This window comes from Dama dama, chromosome 18 (assembly GCF_033118175.1).
Source record: "Dama dama isolate Ldn47 chromosome 18, ASM3311817v1, whole genome shotgun sequence".
Taxonomy (NCBI): domain Eukaryota; kingdom Metazoa; phylum Chordata; class Mammalia; order Artiodactyla; family Cervidae; genus Dama; species Dama dama.
Window position 1 is genome coordinate 61,198,972 of NC_083698.1, and position 24,080 is coordinate 61,223,051.

The following is a 24,080-nucleotide window of genomic DNA, read 5'->3' on the forward strand; positions in this document are numbered from 1 at the left end:
TGAGGCATCTGTGCCTCACCTTTACTGAGCACTGGGTACTAGTGTGAGGCATGCTTGATGACCCGAAGGGATTGAGTAATATGATGGTGTGCTAGATAAAGGTCAGAGATAGTTGCAGCCAGAAGAAACCATGGCTCATACACACCATTCCCCAAGACATCTGTGACTTTCTTTCCTGCAGAGATATGGAAGGTCAGCCCGAGGGACTGCCATGGTGCCTTTGAGTTCCATTCCCTATGCCCTTAGTGCTCTGGATCAGGAGAATATCTCAGAGTTCTGGAGCCCAAAGGCCCCTTCCATGTTGTCCTGAGTCATGTTCATGCCATCTCGGGGAAGAGTGGAGCTTCATGTTTATGAGGCTGGCATGTGAAACAGCAGGGAGTTGTTAATAGTAGCCACTGTGGATAACAAGGCATAATGATAATGACTGCTAGTAAAGTATTATGCCTTTGAGGGTGTGGGAAAGTTGAATGGAAGTCAGATTTAAACTGAGCTTAAATACCTGCTATGATTTCTGGAAACCTTATCCAGTTCAGTGCCAGCTTATTAAGGTAGACCAAAGTTTTAGTCTAAAGAGGAATACTGAAAGACTATGCTGTAGGCAGAGGAATCAATAGCTCTAATCTGACTTTTTTTCTTGGGAAACACTGTACTTTTGGAGGTTTACTCAGTTCTGTGACCACTGTGCACTATTCATTTGTTCATTAATTCATTCAATAACTTCTAATGGTAATTTACATGTCTGACATCATGCAAGGTGCCAAACCAGTGAATAAACATGGTCCCTACTTTCAAAGGGGCTTCCCAGGTGGCTCAGTGGTAAAGAACTCGCCTGTCAATGCAGGAGACACAGGAGATGCAGGTTCAATCCCTGGGTCAGGAAGATCCCCTGGAGGAAGACATGGCAACCCACTCCAGTATTCTTGCCTGGAGAATCCCGTGGACAGAGGCGCCTGGTGGGCTACAGAGTTGGACAAGACTGAAGTGACTTAGCATACACTACTTTCAAAGGTCTTTTTGAAGGCACTTTGACTTGTAACTTGTGTATTTATAGGGCCCTGCAAGGGAGGCAGATTGATACCCATTTTATAGGAGAAGAAAGTAAGAGGGCAATTAAACCACTTGCCTGAGGTCACATATGTGAAATCCCCTGTATTGTCACACAAGGCTTCTGACTCAGGTTCAAGGTCTCCCCAGGGAGAAGAGCCAATGGCTACAGGAAGTTCGAGAAGAGAAAGGTGCTGGCCAAGGCTAATGTTCCCTTCCAAACTTAGCAGAGAGGGGGTTCTGAAACAAAGCATGAATGTGAATTCAAGACTATTTTAATTGTTTCACCATGGGGAAAAGTGTGTGAATCTAAAGGCAGATGAGGAAACAGAGGTGGCCTAGAGGTGTCTTCAGGAGTCATCAAGTGCCCTGAGGTTGCTTGGACCAAGAAGCACAGTCAGATCCCTGGAGAGAAAGAGATCTCCTCACAGACTCATTGTGTCGAGGACTTCTTGAGCTCAGGCCACCTTTCTCAAATTGCCTTTGGCATTCAGACCTTTCTTAAGGTGTAGAATATGATCCCTGTAGGTTCTTGGATTCCTGGGAGAACTACTTGATGATCACTAGTATCCATTCCCCATCTTCTCCAAATTCTTTCTTATTGCCTTTGTATTAGACAAAGAAACACAACCAATAGGATTTATCTGTCTTTCTATCTCTCTACCTATCTATCTATCTCCACAGAGAGAGAGTGATTTATTTTAAGGAGTTGGCTCATGTGATTGTAGAAACTTGGCAAGTCCAAAATTTGCAAGGTAGGGTGACAGATTGGAGACCTAGGGAAGAGTTGCAGTTTGAGTGCAAAGACTGTCTGTTGGTAGAATTCCTTCTTTCTAGGGGGAGGTCAGTCTTTTCTGTAGTAAAGTCTTCAACTTATTGGACAAGGCTCATCTACATTATAGAAGGTAATCAGCTTTCTGCAAAGTTGATTGACTTAAATATTAATCTCCCCCCTCCCCCCCCAAATATTCACAAACATTCTGTGAAACATCCAGAATGTCTGACCATTGAGCTGGGTACCATGGTCTGGCCAAACTGACATAAAATTAGCCATTACAGTCCTCTTGCCCCACACATGCACACTCTACTTGTCAAAGTGTGCATGGAAAATGAAACATCCAAATGCCCACTCTGTTCTCTGCAACTGACAGGAAGTCCCCTAAATATGAATAGGTTCCATTCTGAGAGCACGTTTGTAAGTCCAATGTGTTAGTAAGTCCAGTTTGTTTGTAAGTTCAACAAAGTTAGCCTAGGTACCCAACCAACACAATCGGCTATATAGTACTGTACTGTAATAGGTTTATAATACTTTTGATACAAATAATACATAAAAAACAAACACAAAAATAAAGAAAAGGTTTTAAATCTTACAGTAGTACAGTACAACAGTTGGCATATAGGGGCTGGCATCGAGTGAACAAGCAAGAAGACTTATTGGCTGGAGAGGGAGAGGAGGTAGGAGATGGTAGAGCTGAAATATTGTCAGACTAGGAGACAGAGGGCAAGATGCAATTTCACTCACTCCTGATTTTGATGGAACATGTGTTTACATCTTTGAAAGTTTGAAACTTGAAGGTTAATATGTAGGGGACTTACTGGAGTTAGAATCTTCTTTATAAAAAGCAAATCTGATTTGAGCAATGTAGCAGATTCCGTCAAGGCCCTGTCTCTGTCCCATGCTCTCACCACTTTCAACTGCTACACTGGCATTTCTTTGCCTGCGAGCTTCATCTGGCCACTGGATCTTGCTCTGCTGTCTTTTCAACAAGTCAAGAACACAGTCTGACTTCTGTTTCCATGGGTTCTGCATCTGTGGATTTGGCCAACAGCATATCAAAAATATTTGAAAAAAAATTCAAGAAAGTTCCTAAAAATCAGAACTTGAATTTTCCATGCTCAAGCAACTATTTATATAGCATGTATACTGTATTATCATAAGTAATGGGGCTTCCTGGTGGCTTAGATGGTAAAGAATCACCCATAATGCGGGAGACCCAGGGTTCAATCCCTGGGTTGGGAAGATCCTCTGGAGAAGGGAATGACTACTCACTCCACTATTCTTGCCTGGAGAATTCCCTATTGTTATTAGTATTATAAGTAATCCAGAGATGACTTAAAGTCTATGGGAGAATGTATGCAAGGTATAATTAAACACTATACATTGTATGCGATCCTTGAGCATCTAAGGATGCTGAAGCATCTGAAGGCGGGGTCCTGGAACCAATCTCCTGCAGACACCAGGGAACGATTGCACCTGGGAATTGGTGCCTTTTGAGAGCAACCCTAAACTTTCTTTCTTCTGGTTGACAGTTGAAGCACATGCCTCACCCTGGCTCCTGGTGCCCTGTGAAAGATGAAGCTGCTGTTGCCCACAGGACTAGCTTGTCTTTACTGCTACTTTCCCTTCCCTGTCAAACTTCCCCACTCCTTTCCTGAGAGTCCTCATCTCCTATAACAGCATCTTACAAAATGCAGGTTCAATCCCTGGGTTGGGAAGATCCCCTGAAGAAGGGCATGGCAACCCACTCCAGTATTCTTGCCTGGAGAATCCCATGAACAGAGGATCCTAGCGGGCTACAGTCCATGGAGTCACAAAGAGTTGGACTTGACTGAAGCAACTTAGCACATGCACGTACACAGTGTTCCAAAGTGCCTGGCTTTCTGACATCCTCATTGAATAGCTGAATTAATCATTTATGTTGCACTTAATAATAAATATTCTTATAATTTAAACCATCCAAGTCAGGGCTTTTTCCTACTACTTGAAGTTGGCAGAAAACGTATTAAATGAAAATTAGGACAATATCTAACATTAAGAAATGTCTCAGTGTCAAGTATTATTGTGATGTCATCATATAAGCTTATTTGATTATTATAACAATCCTTGCAGTCTGTTCACAGGCTTCCCAGGTGTTGCTAGTGGTAAAAAAACCTGCCTGCCAATGCAGGTAGATGTAAGACCTGGGTTGGGAAAATCCCCTGGAGGAGATTGCAGCCACCTACTCCAGTATTCTTGCCTGGAAAATCCCATGGACAGAGGAGCCTGGTGGGCTACAGTCCATGAGGTCACAAAGAGTCGGACACGACTGAAGTGACTTGGCACACACACACACACACACACACACACACACACACACACACACGGCACTGCTGCTTGGGGAAGCAATCTGGGCTGGAACTAGATACTTGAGAGTCATTAACAGAGCTATCAAAGTGAAGAGAATTGCTCCGTGGAGAGGGAAGAGAGTGAGAAGAGGTTCTTGAGTAAGAGCTTCCCTGGTTAATGACAGCAGTGAAGAAACTGGCCAAGAAAGCTGCAGGGAAAACCAGGAGCAGGTTTTACTCTGGATGCCCAGGGAACAAAAGACATCCTAAATATGGCCACCGTGGCTCACAGAGTTAAACATGCCGGGAGGCTGAGAAGATGAAGGCCACAAAATGTCCACTAAATGCAGCGATGCCTAAGTGACGGAAGTGCAGTGGAACAGGGAGGGGACAGGGGGACGGTGGGTGGGAGAGTGCCAGAGCATTTCCTGAGGGTTCCTGCTGAGCCAGGCCCCGTCCAAGCTCCAGATTCCAGCTCTCAGGAAGCCTGTGGGTATCTGCTGCTCAGTTGAGAGATGGAGGCTTAGAACCATTGCTTGCTTCATTGCTTATGGGATGATTGATACTCCAGAGCCTTGGGCCCGTGGTGAATGAGCCCTGGGCCTGTTCCTCTTGCCTCTGGGTATGGCTTATCTCAAGAACTCTATGCAGGAAATACACACAACAGGGACCTAGAGTCCTAGTGATGTTGATGATGTTAAAAATAACATGACATGTATTGATGGGAATTCCCCAGTGGTCCAGTGGTTAGGACTCCATGTCTTCACTGCCAAAGACGTCAATTCAATCCTGGCTGGGGAATTAAGATCCTGCAAGCCTCATGGCTCGGCCAAATTGAAAAAAGAAAACACAACCATATATTGAAAGTTTACTATGAGTCAGGTTGAGGGCAAGTCTTTAATAGAAATTACCTCAGTATAACTCAGTATCCCCTGTAAGATAGTTACTACGTCTCCATTTTACAGAAGATAAAAGTTGAGACTCATAGAGGCTAAGCAACTTGCTCACGATCACACAGCTAGCAAACAGAGAAGCTTTTTGTTTTGTTATAAATGTTGTTAACATGTTTATCATGAGTTGGCTCTAAAGCTCATCACAGAGGAAGCCAGAGGGAATGAAGAGAGGGAATGACTAAGAATAACTCTTCTGCCCCCATCATCTCCTAGCTGTGCAGTTGTGTGTTACATCTGTGTTGACTGCTTAACTGATCGCATGTTTCAGCCTACTCTGTGCCAGGCACTGTGCTGGGGCTAAGATGGAAGACGCTACCGGCAGCTCATGTCCTCGTGGGGTGACCAGCATGCACACAAGCAGTGTGGGTGCAGGGCAGTGGTTCCAGGATAGAGACATGGAGTGGGGTCCAGGGGAGGCTTAAAGTGGAGTGTCCTCCTCCCTCCAGAAGAGGCAGGCAGGAAATGCTTTCTGGAAGACCTGGGACATCAGTGGAGACCTCAAGGATGAGGAGAAGGTCTCTAGGCAAACCAGGTGGACTGAGGGGGAAGAACATCCAGGTTTGATAATCCAGATTACAAAAAAGAAATTCAAGGCTCTCATTTTGGTCTCTGCTCCTCCACTGCAGAGTGTCTCCAGTTCCCCAAATCTCCTAACTGCAAAGGCTATCAGAAAATCTCCCTAAATTCTTAGAGCCAAAAAGAATGAATTTACTCTAATTTGCTTCTGATATTATGGGGAAAGCATTGGTCTGGGAATTGCTAAGCTAGTATTTTTTGGAACATGGAAGGATTTTTTGAGACACTGAAGGCAGGTGTAGGAAAAGTCATTTTCACAAATGCACTAATGATATGTAAACTTAGAAAACACATTGACAAATAGATGGAGGCCATCTCTATCACAAAGGAAAATTGTCTCATTCTGTAATCTCCATTAGGGGCTTCCCTGGTGGCTCACTGGTAAAGAATCCATCTGCAATGCAGGAGACTCGGGGTTCAATTCCTGGGTTGGGAAGGTCCCCTGGAGAAGAAAATGGTAACCTACTCCAGTATTCTTGCCTGGGAAGTCCCATGGTCAGAGGAGCCTGGCAGGTTACAGTCCATGGGGTCGCAAAGAGTCACGACTTAACAACTCAACCATCACCACTACCAATCTGCATTAGGCCTTCGAGGCATCTTTCTGGGAAATTTTTCTGACCCTCAGGTGTGTAGTCACTTTGCTTTTTATTCTGTTTATTTAGATAGTTGTTGCCTTCCCTGGGCCTAATTAATACAAGAAACAAGAATAGGCTCTAGGGAAGCAATAAGGTGGAAGCAAACTGAAGCAGAGAAGGGTGTTAGGACAGCTGGAGAGGAGTTACCTCCATAAACCCAGACTTCCTGAGACTGCTGTTTTGTTCAGAGCCCTGGTTCCAGAGACTGTTCGGGACTTTCTCTTCTTATAAAGTCCTCAAAGGCAGGGACCATTTCCTGGTTAGCAGCAATGCCTGTCACGTAGTTGGCACTTGGTAATGATAGTGTCATTCCACCCTTTCTCTGTTAATTAATTTATTTTTTCTTCTCGACAACTTTCCTTGAAGGGACTGTGTTTGATGGATTAGCTAGGATTCAAGATGGCAAGCAACAGAAACTCCCATCTGCTAGCTCACTCACAAAGAGGGAATGTAGTGTAAGGTACTAGGATATCTCATAGAATTTGCGAGGAGCTGATTTTTAGGTTTAGGCTGGAACTGGGCCTCGAATTTCCTGTAACTTTCTCTTCACCTCTCACAATTCCTACTCCCAGCAAAGATACTCATTAGTCTTATCTGGATTGTACCAATTTCAGCCAGAAGAGCAGGGCTACAGTTCAGAAACTTCATTGCCTATAGCATTTCTGTGATGATGTGACTGCATCGGGGTCCTCCCCCCAATTTAGAGTAGTTGTCACACAGCTGAGGATGTCCATGAGGGGTATAAACAATGCTTTTATTGAGGCAATTTGGATTTATAATTCTTGGGCGACTGGAGAATTCCAAATGAAGTGCTGGGGAGTTGTCTTCTCTTTGGTATGACAAATAAAAAGTTATTTTCTTAGAAAACTGACTTTTGATAACACATGCTACATATAGTCTCATCTTTTTCTAGATGTTTAGAAACCAGTGAACACTAGTTTAACAGTGTTAGCTGTTAACATTCTTTCTCTTACATAGAAACAGTTACCAGCCCCTATACAAGGAATATCAGGGGACAGGATATTAGCACCTGAGTCAGATGAGTTTCCTTCCAGATTTTTATTTCTCCATATATAGTTGTTATATTTTGAAGGACATTATCTGATCCATGAGTTATGAACTGATTTAAGTACTGAATTCACCCTCTTCTACTTTCATGGGATGAAACCAGGTTCATGCATTATCTTGGGAGAAATTAATTTTAACCTAATTAATCTTGCTAACAACTGGATCAAACTCTTATGTATGTTGTTCCTTTCCTTCCTTCTTTCATTCATCAAACATTTGTTGCTCTGCCCTCCTTGTTAGAATCCATTCCAGTAATTAAAAACAGATCAGTGATTTATTTTATAAATCAAACTTATTTTTTAGTAAATAAGTCATTTTATAGCAAATATAATAGTATTTACTTATTTTATAATAAATATAATAGAACCAGAAGTTATCTAAGCCTAGACAGGTGTAAGATATTTACGATCATCTAGGAGTCAGCAAACATTTTCTCTAAAGGGACGGATAGCAAGTATTTTTGGCTTTGCAGGCTATACAGTCTTGGGCACAACTACTCAGCTCTGCCTGTTGGTTTAAAAGCAGCCACATGCAATGTGTAAACCGATGAGTGTAGCTATGTTCCAATAAAACTTTATTTGTGGACACTGAAATTTGAATTTCATGTAGTTTTAATGTGTTACATGGTCTTCTTTTGGATGGAAATTTTTTGACTTTTTCAGTCACTTAATCACTTTTTAGCTGGAAGACTCTACAAAAACAGGTGACAGACTGGATCTGACCTGCAGGTCTGTTTGCTGGCCTTGCTCGGTTGTGTCCGACTCTTTGCGACCCCTTGGACTATACAGGCCATGGAATTCTCCAGACCAGAATACTGGAACGAGTAGCTGTTCCCTTCTCCAGGGGATCTTCCCAACCCAGTGACTGAACCCAGGTCTGCCTCGTCGCAGGTGGACTCTTTGCCAGTTGAGCCACCAGGGAAGCCCAAGAATACTGGAGTGGGTAGCCTATCCCTTCTCCAGGGGATCTTCCTGGCCCAGGAATCGAACCAGGGTCTCCTGTGTTGCAGGTGGATTCTTTACCAGATGAGCTACCAGCTGTATTTGTGGACACCAAACTTTGAATTTCATGTAGTTTTAATGTGTTACATGTTCTTCTTTTGAATGGAAAATTTTTGAATTTTTCAATCACTCAATCACATTAGCTTGAAGATTCTACAAAAACAGGTGAACAGACTGGATCTGACCTGCAGGTCTGTTTGCTGACCCCCACTCTAACAATAAGGGCATAGGATTCACCCATCTACTTGGGTATCTTGGTTTAGTTTTCTTATTTCACAGGCATTCTTAAAGAAGCATTCCTGAAAGAGCAAGCAAAAGCAATGCTTCTGTTGATCTTGGTGTTGAACTCATTCTTTCTTGGCTTATGGAATGTTAGTATTCGACTTCACTTGATGTGGAGTAATAGCCCCACACTGAGAAGGTTGCTTTCAAGTCTTTGCACTTGAAGTGCTGCAGTCAGTGGTTCTGTAGGTGTGCAGTTTCTAAAACCAGGGAGAGAGAGAACAATTCTGGGGAGAAGCAATTTAAAACCAGTTCTAATTGTTCATGCAAGTTATTTTTACCAGTCTTAGGGGACAGATAAATGATCACATTGTTATTATTTTTATAGATTATATTTCAAAAAGCTTTTCTGCTGAGAGTGATTAAATACCAAGTTTTAATTTCACTCACTCAGGGAAAATTTTCCATCCCATTAGGATTTTTTTTTTCTTGATAACTTACCATAGGAGACTATAGCTCAGGGCTTTCAGGAATCTCATTCCTTAACTTCCAGTGACACAGACATGTGATTTTGCTAAAGGTTTGGGAAGGTGGGAGAAATACAGGGAAATGAGAATGATAAGAAACTTTTGGGGGTTACTATATTAAAATGCATTATATATAGTATATGCCATTATATGTACTATTATATATAGTATATATAATATACTATAATATATATGGTATGTAGTCATATATATAAACATTTTACAGATACATTTTCTTTCTTTATAAAATTAATGATAACAATAGCAAAAATATATTATTGCTATGAAGAAGAATTTTCTACAATGTCTACCTAATGAAACTTGGGAGTCACCTGGTAATTGCAAAAACTGAATGTCCATGGTATGCCTAAGTTTCACCCATTTCCTCTCACTTAATCGTCATTATAAGATCAGGAATGCAAGACTCAGGGAGGTCTAGTATCTTGCTCTAGGTCATATATTTGGTAAGTGGTGGAGCCAGATTTCAGACTCAGTTCACCCCTAGAGCTTTCTTCATGCTTTCACATTGTAACCAGTCCCAGTCTCAAGGAGTGCCTCAGGGTTTGAAGCACAGCTCTACTGCCAAACGAGGTTGTACCATTCTGTGTGACCTGAGTTCTGTGACACCCATTGCCTTTTTGGATCAGTCAATCTTGCCATTGATCTCAGCAAACTATCAATGTGGTTCTAGGTCTTACCATAGAGAATTTATAATTGAATTTCCAACTATATTTGACATTTAAAAAACCCTCATTTCTCTCAAAATATATGGTAAGTTGAGAAAGATTCAGGTCCTGAGATATTAATCTGATTTCCAGGGGGCTTGAGAGGTTTATGGTTCCCCTAAAATTGCATGTGGAATATTGCACCTGTGTGTGTGTATGTGATTTTTTTTTGAGAGAAGAGTTCTAATTTTAGTTAGATTCTGAAGACTTATGATCACTGTTCTCTAAACTCAGAAACAACTAGGGATGTACCTGATTGACTCGTTAATATTGACAAGTGCTTGGTAATTGTGTTAAATTCCATCACAACAAATGAGGTTGAATTAACTAGTTCTTTAATAACCTGAGCATAACACTGTCATTCCATGTGTTACACTGGATGGACTCCGCCAAGGGACTCAACTCGGGTCTCATTAATGTGAGCTCCCCAGCCGATGGCACAGAACACCGCAACTGTAAACCCTTAGCAATTGCTGCTTGCTGGTTGGAGGGAATGATTTCCCTCATACAAGCCTTGCCTGACTCAGTCATTTCAGGTACTGGAAGGATCAGTAATTGATTTGATATCATAAAACTCCTCTATCCAGACACTGCCACTTTTTAGCTGTAGGATCTTAGTCCAGCCCCTGTCCACCTCAGTTTCCTCTTCTGTGACAAGAGCGGTTAGCTGTAGGGTTGGTTAAATCTCTACCACCTCCACAAATTCCAGGAATCTCTATTTGGCAACACACTTTGCCAAGTCTATTTGACAAAACCAATTGGAAAGAGCTGGGACAGTTCGTTTGGAATGGACTAGAACTCGTGCATCTTAGAACCTCTGCGTGAAAGCACTTAGCCACGAATATGGGTTACTTTGATTATTTCCTTGCTTGGGACTGTCGAGAAGTAGTCTTATCAGGGTTCCAGGCTAGTTCAGGGGACAGCTGCTGGGAGGAAGTGGGCGTGGCGATTTTCCCGACTTCCTTGTTTGGAGCAAACTTTGGCAGCATCTGACCGGCTTGAATGTTTGCTTTTCCATCTGTTGATGTGTTTTTTGGGAGCTCTCTTGCCTGCCAGAGAAAACATCCAAAAGAAGCACGACGCCAAATCTTAGCCATTCCCTTGAGTCCCCAAACCCCACCAGCCTCCAGAGAGGGGAAGGCGAAGCTGAGAAAGAAAACAGACGTGCCTGGAGCGCGCTGGCTTCCAGGGAGAAGGTGGCAAAGACAGGGATTTCGGTACCCACCCCCCCACCAGCCCCCATCCACGAGCGCGGGTGCGCGTCGACTCCCTTTGTTCGCACTCCTCTCGTGGTAGCTGGAACCTGGCACTGGAGATGGGGCTTTTGCGAGGCTCGCTGGCTCCGCCGTGCGCCTAGTGCGTTAGTCGACTTCGCGCTCGCGGTGCCAGCAGCCGGCGCGCTCCGCTCTCAGCGAGCGGCGGACCGGCGGGGACAGCGCGCCGCGCGCCCGGGTGGGGGACGCGGCTGAAAGCCGGGCGCCGGCGCCGGGGTGCGCGCCCCTCCGCTGGGGACCTCGGGACGCCGCCAGCCGAGCCATGACGGACGCCAGCAACAGGAAAGAGGGCTTCAAAAAATGCCGGAGCGCCACTTTCAGCATCGATGGCTACAGCTTCACCATCGGTGAGAACTTTCCGCCCTCTGCCCTACTTCCGGCCTTCCGGGGGGTGGCGAGGGTCCTTCTGAGCCAGGGACGTGGGTGGTCGGGGTGGGGCTGGGTCGCGGGGCGCTCGCCAAGCGGGAGACCCGGGGAGCGGCGATAGTGCCGGGAAGTCGCATGTGTGGCTCGGCCGTCACCGGGGATGTCCCCACGGTACCCCTCCCGCCGCTCTAACCCGGCATCCCGCTTAAGCTGGTTTTTAGGGTCACACCTTTCTGAGCTGCTCCATTCCTCGCTGCGATTTTAGTAACGCGAGCCGGGAGAGGAGGGATAGAGGCACGGATGGAGGCAGAGAGATGGAGAGGTACGGGGAGAGAGAGCGACAGAAAGACGTGCACGACAGACAGTAAGACAGAGATACAGAAAGACACACAGATAGGAGAGACCGAATGACAAGAGAAGTCCGGGCAGATACATTAGTAGACGCACCTACACACCAGTTCAGGAATATAAAGTCGGAGAAGCCGACAGAATGTCAGAGACGCGGAGAGAGAGATGATAGAGATGAGCTGGCTCTGAGAGACAGACACATAGAGATAGATTCAGAGAAAGAGATTGAAGAGTAGGTTTCACAAAAGTTGAAATAAGGAGAGAAAGGAACACAAGTGGGGGGGAGGAGAGAGAGAGAGAGAGAGAGAGAGAGAGAGGAGAGAGAGAGAGAGAGAAGGTAGGAAGGAAGACAGGGAAGACAAGGCATAAAAAGAGACACATTTAGAGTCGGAAGAAGGCAGGGTGGGAGGGATGTATCATGCTACTAAAACATTTGAAAACATCTGTCTCATGTCCTCTGGATTTCCAGTGGCTTCCTTCCCAAACCCTTTACTAAGAGGGGCCTGGAGGTGTCTCCATGGTCCTTAGAGGAAGCAGGACCACAGGACTGACTCTCCAGAAGCCGAATTTGAGATCAGTTCTTGGTGCTTTTACTACCGGTTTCATGCTGTACTGTTTTGAATCAACTGGTCCAAGGATTATCTCCTCATTTTCCCAGGAGATGGGCTAAGCCAGGGAGGCTTCCTCTCCAGGATGTCAGAGATTGGAGACCAGCAGGGTCAAGGACCAGGTGTCAAGGAGCTGCTTCACCTTTTCTACTTCTGTGTGTGCTCAGGGCAGTATGGCTGTAAATCTGAGCTTCTCGAAGCCTGTGAAAGTGAGGGGTATATTAAGGTGCTTTTTAGAAGTGTAGCAGGAATTTGTCAGGGGCAAGAAGAGGCTATTGGAGAGGATCTGGGCCACTTTACTTCTAATGGAGTGGCCCAAGATTTAGGGGGCATGGGCTGGACACATTACTACCAGAATTCAGTCTGAATGCCTTTACCTGCTTCTAAAGTCTCTCCATTCTGGCTTGAACTTGCCTTTCTTGCCTCAGTTGACATGGCAGATCTGTTTCTTCCACACACTCATGATGGCTTGCCCTGGCCCCCATCCCACCCCTCAGAGCCTTTGCTCAGGGCTGTCCCCTCAAGTCAGGAATGACATTTCCCCAACTCTGCATTGAGAAATCTTGTCTATCCCAACTCTCACTTACCTCCTCCTCTGCTTTTCTTCCCCATGAGAAAGAACTCCTTCTGCACGTGTCTTGGCCTCCTAGTACTGTGTGAGGGCTCACACCTAGCCTTGAGCCAGTATTTCAGCAACTATTCCTTGTCCTCGTACACTGCAGGTTCCTTAAGAATGAGATTGTGCCTAAGTTTATTTTTCACCCTCTAATAGTGAGTGCTTGGGAGTTTTTGTAGGAATGAATTAAAGGTTGCCAAGGTCCAAAGTAATTCATCAAAAGGCTGTGTTAATACTAGTTTTTGTGAATCTAGTTAGAAAGCTCCCAAAAATGATTTTTAAGTTTTACCTGGCAGTTGCCTGTGAAATCTTTCAAAAACGGTGGCTTCGAAAACTCAAGTTTGTAGTGTGGCTGTCCCTTGCCTAATACCTACTCCCTTTCTGCTCCCATTCTCACTAGAGGAAATGGTCTAGCACATTGGTATGGTCTGCTGGTCAAATGGGACCTCAAAAGTGAGCAGGTCACTTCATGGTGAGAGAGCTGCCAGCTTGTTTCAGATCTTTGGGCATTTATTCATTCACTCCTTTCCATCTGCCCGCCTCATTCCCTCCCTCCTTCAACAAATTTTTATTGAATTTTACTGTATTAAAAAACACAATTTAATAGAATGCTTGCCAAATGGCAAACATTCAATAAATGGTAATTGTAATTGTTCAAGACCCTAAGCTAATATCATGGGGAGTTTTTGAAGATAAATCAGACCTAGAACCTGGGATTCAAGGAATTCATACTCTTGGGGTGATGTGATGTCTTCATATATAACATTTTACAAAATAAAAGCTATTAAATGCTGCCAGATACGTATTAGAAGTTTTAGGCCAATATAGCAAATACCGATTGTAACAAATACAGATAATCAAAAAGAAATTGTAGCCAATACAGATAATTAAAAAGAAAGAAAAAATCGCTTGTAATTTTACCACCAACTGCTAAACATTATTAATATTTGTTGTATATACTTCCAGTACTTTTTTATATACACAATTTTTTAACAGCAATCATAATGTTTGGTAATGGTATTTAATATCATAGTAGCTTTGTTTCATACTCTATATTTGTTTTTATTTTAAAAACTTACTGTTGGCTATTTAGGTTGCTTTTACTTTTTACCATAATAGACAATGAAAAAAGACTAAATCTTTGAGTACATCCATTAACACTTTTGAGAATAAATTTCTAGAAGTAAAATTGCGTAGTCTAAGACTATGTGTATTTTTAGGGATTTTAAAGCATATTATTAAATACCCTCTGGAAATACCAACTCACACTCCCACCAGCCACGTATCAGGTGTTCATACACTCTCATGAGGACTGATAATTTTTAAAGAGTTTGTCGTTTGGGAAGTGGAAGGTAGTATCTTACTTCCACATGTTATTTCACTTCTTTACATTTTATGTCCTTTGCCTGTATATTTTTCCTCTAGGGGAGTTTCATTATTAGTTTCTGATTTTTAAGCACAGTTGACTCTTGAACAATGTGGGTTTGAATTGCTCAGGTCCACTTATACAAGAATTTCTTTTTTATAGTAAATACTACAGTATACACAATCTGCAGCTGGTTGAATCTGAGGATGTGGAATTGGGGCTATGGAAGAATCACATATAGGATTAGTTATGACACAAATTTTCAACTAACCCTAGTTGTTCAAGAGTCAACTGTACTCTTAATGTATGTAATACATGTTAATTATACATATAATCAATGTATCAAATGTACATAATATATAATTATAGCTACTATATATTGTACAATATATTATATAATTACCATATATTAATCACGTGATAATATGTACCAATAATATGCATTATATACACACCATGTATATGTGTCTCTGTGTGTGATTTGCAAGTACTGTCTGTCCTGTATGTTACGTGACATTTTCTTCTAAGCAGGGGGCTTCATATTCCTGCAACATCAGCATGTGGCAGTTAGGACTTGGTTTGTGAATGTACAGATATCTTGTAGCCTGCACCCATGGTCTCCAGCTTGTCCCATGGTTCCAGCAGGGTGGAGTAGGTGGACAGTCCCCCTCTAACTATGTGAAGGAAAAATCCTGAAGAAATTCTAGAGCCCAGATCGCTTTTTTTCTCAGGTGTCTGACATTCTGTCATCAGGAATCACCTTCTCTTCCAGTCTGTTAATTATGCAAAATTTCCAGGTCAAAGAACTTTACTAAAGGAATTTATGTTACGGTCCTGGTGATTCAAGAGATTTTCTCTCAGATTCAAGAGATTGTTACCCCTGGCTTATGAGGTCAACAGGGGTCTTGGGATTCTGCAGAAGAGGGGTGTGTGAACCCCCACATGGCAAGGTCAAGAATCAAGTTTCCTTGGAGGGCTCCTGATGGAACTTCTCTCTGTTAAGTGGAAGTTTCTGGGTTAAGAGGGGCTTCCATGGTGGCTCAGATGGTAAAGATTCTGCCTGCAGTGCTGGAGATGCAGGAGGCTTGGGTTCGATCCCTGTGGTCAAGAGGTCTTGAATATAAGACCATGAGCTTGAACACATGCCACATCCAGAAAGCACTGACTGTCGTAGAGCCTTCGTGATTTGAGGGTCGCATTCCTAGGAAACCATTGTAGTTAGGATTGTTGTTGTTTAGTTACCAAGTTGTGTCCGACTCTTTGCGACCCCATGGACTGTAGCCTGCCAGGCTCTTCTGTCCATGGGATTTCCCAGGTACGAATACTGCAGTGGGTTGCCATTTCTTTCTTCAGGGCATCTTCCTGACCCAGGAATCTAACTGTATCTCCTGCATCGGCAGACGGATTCTTTATCACTGAGCCACCTGAGAAGCCCCAGTTATGATTGTAGCCAATAATTATAATAATTAACATTAATTGAAGGCCATGTGTAGAAGTTCAAGTGTAATTTGACTGTGTTCATGAACTAGCATTTGAATATGAAATAAACGGTTATGGGGAGAGTTGCTGTATTACTGTTTTCCAGAAGAACTTTCTTTGTCTCCTGGGGTTTGGATATCTGTTTGGGTTTGTATTAAGTGGATTTGCAGATTCTTACTTTCTCCATGAGGCTGCCCGAAACACGCACTTTTCCTTCCAAAGTGAAGTATGTCTGCAGAAAGCAAAAGCACTTTTTTCTTTTAACCACCTGAGGGGGACTCTCTTGATCCCTGTTGGTGTGCCTCACCTCTCAGTTTACAGATGAGAAAATGGGTCTTGGGGGGGCCCTTGTTTTCTCTTCTCCTCAAGGTGATGACCTCTAGGGTGTCAGAAGGAAGTGGGTGAAGCTATGGGCCAGGAGGATATGAAGTTGATGGGGTGTGTGGACAAGAAGCTGCTTCCTCCACAAATGAACCTGGTGGTGGTGTGGAAAATTCTAGGCCTGTAAGGTGTTGCTAACAGAGGGATGCGTTGCCTATAGCAACTGCCACGGGCTCCCTTGCCCGTGTGTTTCTCTCTGCGGGGTTGTCCCAGAGGAGGAAAAACAAGGGGCCCCTAGACAGCAGTCAGAGGCCTAAGGGGCAGGGTGTGAGGGTTCCCTGTCCCATCTGGGACTGCTGGGTGCTGGGAACCCCCACTAAGCAGGGAGGTCTGTTGGCGGGTGCATGTTTCACCAGGGTCCTGGGTGGGCAGGGCTCTGTGGGTGGCCGAGGCTGGGATATTGGGCTGCATGCACTGGGGGCTTGGCCCCTTTCCAGCCCGGGGAAAGAGGCTCCTGGCCTTGGTGCACAGGGCCGCAGATTGGTCTCAGTGTTCTGTGTCTTGTCTGCCCGTTAGTTTGTCTGGCTGGCAGCAACCTCTGGGCATTGTTGGGAGTGCTGGTGGGTTGCAAGAACTGAATTAGTATCCAAGGCAAACTGTTCTGCTACTGCCTCCCAGCACCCGTTGCCCTAATTCTCTCCTCCTCCTCCTCCTCACATCCCTGGGAAAGATTCAAACAGAGCCAGGTGAAGGGGGCATTTGGACTGAGGGCTCATGCAAACTGGGACTGCAGTTTCCGCTCTGACTCTCACCTCCCCCGTGATTCCCTTTCTGCATCTGAGCCACAGTCCTTCATGTGTAAGATGCAGAGTGCGATCCTTAGTTACCGGGCTGTGGTGAGGATCAAGTGAAGTTACATGTGAAAAAGTTGTTTATTAACCCTGAGATGTCATTAGACAGCTTCTTGTTTTGAGGGAAGACAATACTGATTAGAGCTCGTGTGTCCCTCTGCATGGTGTTTGCACTTCAGCAAAGGAAGTGAGAGAAGTGAGGCTCTCACCGTGGGGTCTTACTGGCAGCATGCAACTGGAGCGCATGGCGATAGGGATGTGTGTTGTCTGAGAAGGGGTGTTTGTAGCAGGAAGCCCTGGGCGTTGGAGTCACACGAAGACTTAACTGTGCCGGCCAAGCAAGTCAGTTAGCTTCGCTGAGCCTCAGTTTCCTTCTCAGAGTAAAAGGGGCTGGGGTGAACCTTCCTCCTGGGTGAACCCGGCCAGGGGAGTGAAGTTCCACTCATAGTGCCTGCTGTCACACTGCGTGCTTGCTCAGCAGCCCTTCCCTCCGCTAGAGGTTATATTGTGACCAGTACTGGCTCTGGCTGCGAGTGGGTGAGGGTTAGTGGTGTGATCCTGAGGGTTCATAAGTATGTCTGGGGCAGACTTAGGGGTATGTCATTACTGCTGTGTGCTGGTGTGGGAATGGCCACCAGGAAGCCCACATCTTGGCCCCTGACGCCAGAAGGGAACAGGAACAGAGTGGGTGCTGGACACCTCCTGCCCTCCCATGGACTGGTCACCTCCCGGAGCCACCCAGTGCCTGAGGCATGGCTACCAAGCCTCTATGGACTTAGCAGAGCAATGGGCACAGTCCACCTGGGGCCATGGGGACGTTGGGGGTAGTGGGGGGGGGGACATCACTGCAGGAATGAGCTTCTGAACTTGCCTTGGGAACTGGAAAAGGAAAAGGGGACCAGGATGGTAAAATTGCACCTAATAGAGTTCAGAATATAACAACCTCTGGAGTTAGACACTGGGGGTTCAGATTCTGAACCTCATGTTTTTATCATGATCTTGGAGTGGTGGCATCAAATGGCTAAAGTTTAGTGTCCTAAACTGTGAAATGGACATAATAAATAGTATCTACCTTGCTGGATTGGGCAATTAAACGAGATAATGCAAGCAGAGCTCCTAGGCATTATCTTATTCTGGCTTCCAGAATAGAATACCACAGGTTGGGTGGCTTAACAGAAATGTATTTCTCGCAGCTCTGGAGGCTGAGAAGATACCAGCATATTTGGTGTCTAGTAAGGACTTGCTTCCTAGTTCATAGGGGGCTGTCTTCTTACTGTGTCCTCAATGGCACAAGGGGTGAGGGAGCTCTCTGGGGTCTCTTTAATAAGGGGACTAATCCAATTTATGAGGATTGGGTGACCAAATTACCTGCCAAATTACCCTCATGACCAAATTACCTGCCAAAGGCCCCACCACCTAATATCATTACAGTGGGGGTTAGGTTATAACATATGAATTTTGAGGGGACACAGTCTATAGCACTATTTTTATTGAGAGATAATAAACATTTGCTGAATATAGCACTGAGTTAAGCACTGTAGAAGGGCCAGGGGAACCACAGGGGAAAACATGCACAGTGTTAATGGGAAACACATAGCAGACTCAGAACTGAAAGTTATGGTTAGGTTCTTCCTAACTTGCTCTTTAATCCTGGGCAAGTCACTTAACGTGGGAGGTAGTTTCTCCATCTGTAGGCGAACTGGTTGGGTACAAAATTCTCCGTGGTTCCTACTGCTCCAGAAAGGTGGTGAGCTTTGAGTCCTGAAGGCCATTGTAGCTTTCCCAGAGCTGGAAGGTGCAGGGGGATGGCTAAGTGAGGCACTTTCAGATTTCTAGTGAAAGAAATTTGTAGAGTTCAGAGCATCACAGAGGCAAGTAGAATGTAAGACTAGCGAAGAGTTGAAATTATTATTGAAGTAACTAGACTAGATTTTGTGTATCCAACTTTGTGTGATAACTCACTGTACTCACAGTGAAGTCTGATAACTACTGAGCTTTCACCAAGGGTAAGTCAATGTGTAGCTGCTTGGGCCTTCCAGACATTCCACCTCTGTGATGTCAAATCCCAATGAGAGATGGGGGTGTGCATGGAGATTTTCAAATGTTGCTGCTTGCCTGCAAGGTTAGCTCCATTCTTTTGTGATCTGAAACCTTCATGGCTTCAATTCATGTTACTACATTTGTTTGTAATGAACAACAAATGTGATCATAGATAATAGTAGTGGAAGGACCTAGCATGGATCCTGCTTAATAAATGTTTGTTGTAGTTGAGAGGCAATGTGTGTAGAGGTTAAGAGTATGGATTATGGAGCATGACTACCTTGGTTTGAATTTTGGCTTCACAGTTTACTAGCTATGTGATTGTTGTGATCTTGGACAAGTTACTTAACCATTCTGTAAATGGAGATAGTTATGTTACTCATCTCCTAGGGTGTTGGAAGATTAAATGAGTTAATGTACATCAAGCACTCTGAAGAACACTGGATACATAGTAAATTCTATATAAATGTTTGTTATGATGTTATTTCCATATTATTGTTATAATATTCATTACTGCATGCTGCTCTGCTGCTGCTCAGCCGATTCAGTCATGTCTGACTCTTTGTGACCCTGTGGACTGTAGCCCACCAGACTCCTCTGTCCGTGGGATCTTCCTGACAAGCATACTGGAGTGGGTTGCCATGCCTTCTTCCAGGGGATCTTCCCGACCCAGGGATTGAGCCCACTTCTCCTGTGTGTCCTGCATTGCAGTTGAATTCTTTACTGCTGAGCTACTGGGGAAGCCTGTACTACTACATATAGAAATAATAATACATTTCCATAATATATAATTAACATGAAGATAATAATAACTATCTCTGAGACCTTCTTGATCAGCACCTATTGATGCTGTTCCTTGAAGAGCCATAAGGATGGCCTTGATCTTCTGCTTTCTGTAGTTCAGCGTTGGCATTTCCTGCCAAGAGGCATTGACTTTTGTGTGTTCTTGGGTGTTGGAGTCCCAGTACTAGACGGGTGTCCTCAGATCCATGGTGGACCTACAGATGTTCCCATCTTCCTAACCGGTTGATCATCTTTTAGGACTCAGGGTGTCACCTGTGATGACTTTGCAAAGTGAGCCCCTCGTTGCCAGGCCCTTTGTATGTAGTTTGCTTTCTTAGGCCAGGATGTTTTGCAGAAAGGAAAGTAATGCAGGACACCTGGGCTCTTGACCCAGTCCTGGCACTTCCTGTCTCCGTGATGGTGGGAAAGGTCATTCGTCTTTGTGAGCCTCGGGTCCCTCATGTGTAAATGGGGATGACAGTTCCTTCTTTGTTGTGTTGCTGGGGGAGTTCAGTAGCATGAGGACCAGAAGAACTCAGCATGCTCTGGATGCCCAGTAATTGGTAGCTGTTGGTTGTGATAATGGAGAGGCTCTGAAATCAGGGAACAGGCAAGTCTCCCAGACCCACAGCTGCTTCCCTGCCTGGAGGTCCCCAGCCTGCCCTCTGGCTGCCTCCCCCAGCCCCTGACCAGCCACTGTGTTGTGTGCTGGCGCGGCTGCAAGGCTGCCTTTGTTTGAGTGTAGGATTTCCGATCAGGCCGGGCATCTGGAGCGCCCGCCTCACCCCAGCTGAGTATTTCCAGCTGGGTTTGGGTAATTGGTGCCAGCTGCTCTGGGGAGAGTGGCTGGCACTTCCTGTGCTGTTGGCGGGCAGGCTCCGGAGTGTGGCGGGGGCTTGGCCTGAGACCCAGGCCTTCCCCCCAGGGTCCCTGTGGGGGGACTTGAAAGCAGAGCCGCTGGAAGTTGGTTTTTACTTGTCTTGTGGACAAAGGTCCAAATCACTCAAGACTCCATCCATGAGTGTTAGTCCACAGACACTGCTGCCAATGTTTGCTTCTCGGAAAAGAAATAATTTAATTGATTAGCTGGTTCCTGACTTTTCTCTCTGATTCTCCTCCAGACAGCAGTGCTTTTTCTCTTCTTGATAATAGTGTAGATAGAGTGGGTCAGGTGTGATTCCTGGGGCTTGGAGAAGAAAGAGAAGGATCAGTTCTGCTGGACTTGGATTACTACTAACCACAGGCATTTGTTTAGCCTTTAAGAAGGTGGTCTGATTCAACTTTTATAAATAAGGTTATAGGTAGAGCAGTTACTGGTGAGGATTTCAGCGCAGGTCTTTAGAGCTCAGGTTCAGTGTCTTTCCTGTGTTTTGTTTTTTTTTTAGTTAGAATTTTTTTTGGGGAGTGTTGAAGTGCTATACTGGATTTGCTGAATTACATATTTTATTCATCAGACATCTTGACTATTGGAAGTCATCTCAAAGAATTATTGTGTTGTATAAGGTAGAAAGAATATTCCTTCTTTATTTTTGCACAAACCAGAAGTTGAATTGCTGAACTCTGATGTTCACCAGGGAAGAGATATTTGACCACACTGTTCACCTTTCTGAGTCTTGTAAAGTAGGAATAATAGTATCTATATTTGATTATGCCGTTTGTAAATTGCTGGCCCAGTAATGAGACTATCCCAGGTTCTTCTACATCTTAATTCCTTTCCCTTCTCTATTCTCCTTCCTTGGCTTATGCCATACCTGAAGGCATTTTGACTGGGTTAGATGTTCACTGTGATACAAGGTTTGCGAACCCTCCAGCCTTTTGGAATCTTTATCTTTCTGAAAGGTCCCCAGAGGGAACTGGCTTTGATTTACTCTTGACTCCTGGGCCCAAGGATCCCAAATGAACACATGGGATTTAGGCAGCGAGTGGGAAAGTGGATGGATTTCTATTTTAAAGTCATTAGCTTACAGTTTGCAAGAAAGGCTCATTGTGTCTAGTGAGACATCTTTCTTTAACCATTGGAAGTTCCTTTAGATTTTTGAAATTTGTCAAGTCAGTAAGTATTGAAGGGGAATACAGCATCTCTTAAAGAGGGAACCAGCAGGACTCTGACTGGGACCAGATCCCAACTGTCTTCTGGGCCCCGGGGAACTCAGCTTTTCAACAAGATGCCTTTTCTTTTTTCCTCATCGGATCATTCATGAGGCTAACAGTTTAAGACAGGGAATACAGTTTAAAAGAAACAGAAATCAGGCCAGTTGTGTAAGACCATAAGCCTGGTCTTGGTCAAGAAGCTGTTTTCTGGGGGTGATTATGCAGTTGTTTTGTAATCTGTTGCCCTGATGGTGATGATGATGATGATAATAATAATAATGATAATAATAACAATGTTTTACAATTTGTGAAGCACTTTCCCAAACATCAGCTCATTTGAGTCTACCAGTAACTCTGCAGGGAAACTTTGAACAGCTTCTTTTTACAGGTGGACAAGCTGGGGCTTCAAGAAGTCAAAGTTAGAGCAATGGCCCAAATCCAATTTCTGCATTTTGGAAAGCTCTGGCATCTGAAGCAGAAATCTGGGAACCATCTTAGATTCCTTTTCCTGTGTCCCCACAGCTAATTAGTCATCAGGTCCTGTAGATTTCCTTCTCCAAACTCTTTCTAATTCATATTTTCCCCTTCATCTCCTCTGCCTTAGATCAGACCCCTCTCTTCTCTCAGTCTGTTGCAGTGTTTCCAGGTGGTCACCCTATCTCCCCAATTTGTCTCCATTCTAAACCCCTCTCAACATGGTAGCTAGATTCTAGCAGTTGGAACATGCAGCTAATCCTGCTGCCTTCCAGTTTAAAACTGTCTGGTAGCTCCCATCACTTGCAGGATGAAACCTACATTCCCTAGTAAGGCTCATAGGCCTTTTGTGGTTGGTCTTTGCTTTTCCCTGGGTGTACACTTCACTGTGTCCCTGCCTGCCCGTGAGTGGTAATCATTCAAAGCTTGGCCTTTATTAGGTGCCCTCCACATTCCAGCTATTGTGTTAGGCATTAGGGATATAATGTGAGTCAAACTGTGGGCCCAACGGAGCCCACAGATGTTAGTGGTATAGCTGTGCTTTGGCGGCATGGCCTGGGTGCTGTGCTGGTCATGTGCTGGTCCGAAAATGGCATGGAGCCTAGTCTGGGGCACTGGGGTAGAGCCTAGTCTGGGGATGGACTCCCCTGATGAGGCGGGTGGAAGAAGGAGGTGGGGAAGCGTGCAGATGGAGTAGAGGAGGAATAGGGGTTAGGAAGAGGCCCGAGAGGTGGGCAGAGGTTCTTGTGGGCCACCTGAAGGGTTTGGTCTTTTTCCCAAGAGCAGTGGAAGGCAACTAATAGTTTTAAGCAGAAGTGACATGACCAGATTTGTGTTCACAAAAGCACAAGCTGTTTATCCTGAGGCAAATCAGCGTGTGAGTGTTTGCTGACTGGGCCTGCTCTTGTGTCATAGGGGGCCACTACTGTGTACATGGCCTTCCTCCTCTGTATCTGGGCCTTCCTAAACCCTTCTGTCTTTGGAACAAACCAGACAAATTTCCAGGCTGTCAGAGAGGCAGATTGTCCTTAGGGGCTGAAGGTTTTCTTCATTTTCCTAGTTACTTAATTCATTTTTTTTTAATAAAATGAAGATAGGATAACTAATTTCATTTGTCCATAAAAATGATCCATATTCATTTGGGAACTCAGGAAAGAAAAACTCATTATTCAGAGATGACCTCTGTTAATATTTAGGTGAATCTGCTTCCATATTTTCTTTATCTTAAATTTGCATGGTATTCTTTAGCAGTTTTCTTTCTAAATGGGACCATCCATGTTGACTTACCTGCATTTTAAAATTTATTGGTGTGCACGGACATTTAAAATTACTCAGCTCTTTTCCTCTCTTAGTGCCTAGGCCCTCTTTGGCACTGTTCTTGGCTTCTCCAATCTGGATGCAATCTGGACACAAGCCAGGTGAATCTTATTGGAGTACCTTACAACATGGCCTGTTTGGGCAACGCTGCCTCACCAGTTATACACAAACATATTTTATATATAAACATACACACCTACATACATTTACTCTCTGTGTGTAATTGAACATTTGCTATTTTCCAGGCACTGTTCTAAGGGCTTTGAAGGCACTAGCTCATTTAATTT

The 24,080-nt window shown here is 44.4% G+C and overlaps 1 protein-coding gene across 6 annotated transcripts in view; it reads left to right on the forward strand.

The window, feature by feature from the left end:
- The first annotated feature begins 11,336 nt into the window (after positions 1–11,336).
- Positions 11,337–24,080, forward strand: part of PDE1C (phosphodiesterase 1C) — a 517,256-nt gene continuing 504,512 nt past the window's right edge. For 3 of the 6 annotated variants that reach the window (XM_061165418.1, XM_061165417.1, XM_061165414.1), the window contains exon 1: positions 11,339–11,480. In XM_061165418.1, the coding sequence (XP_061021401.1) occupies positions 11,396–11,480 (85 nt within the window). In that variant the 5' untranslated portion in view covers positions 11,339–11,395. Of the gene's footprint in view, positions 11,481–24,080 lie in introns of all 6 variants that reach the window. The other 3 variants (XM_061165416.1, XM_061165415.1, XM_061165421.1) reach the window with 2 other exon arrangements.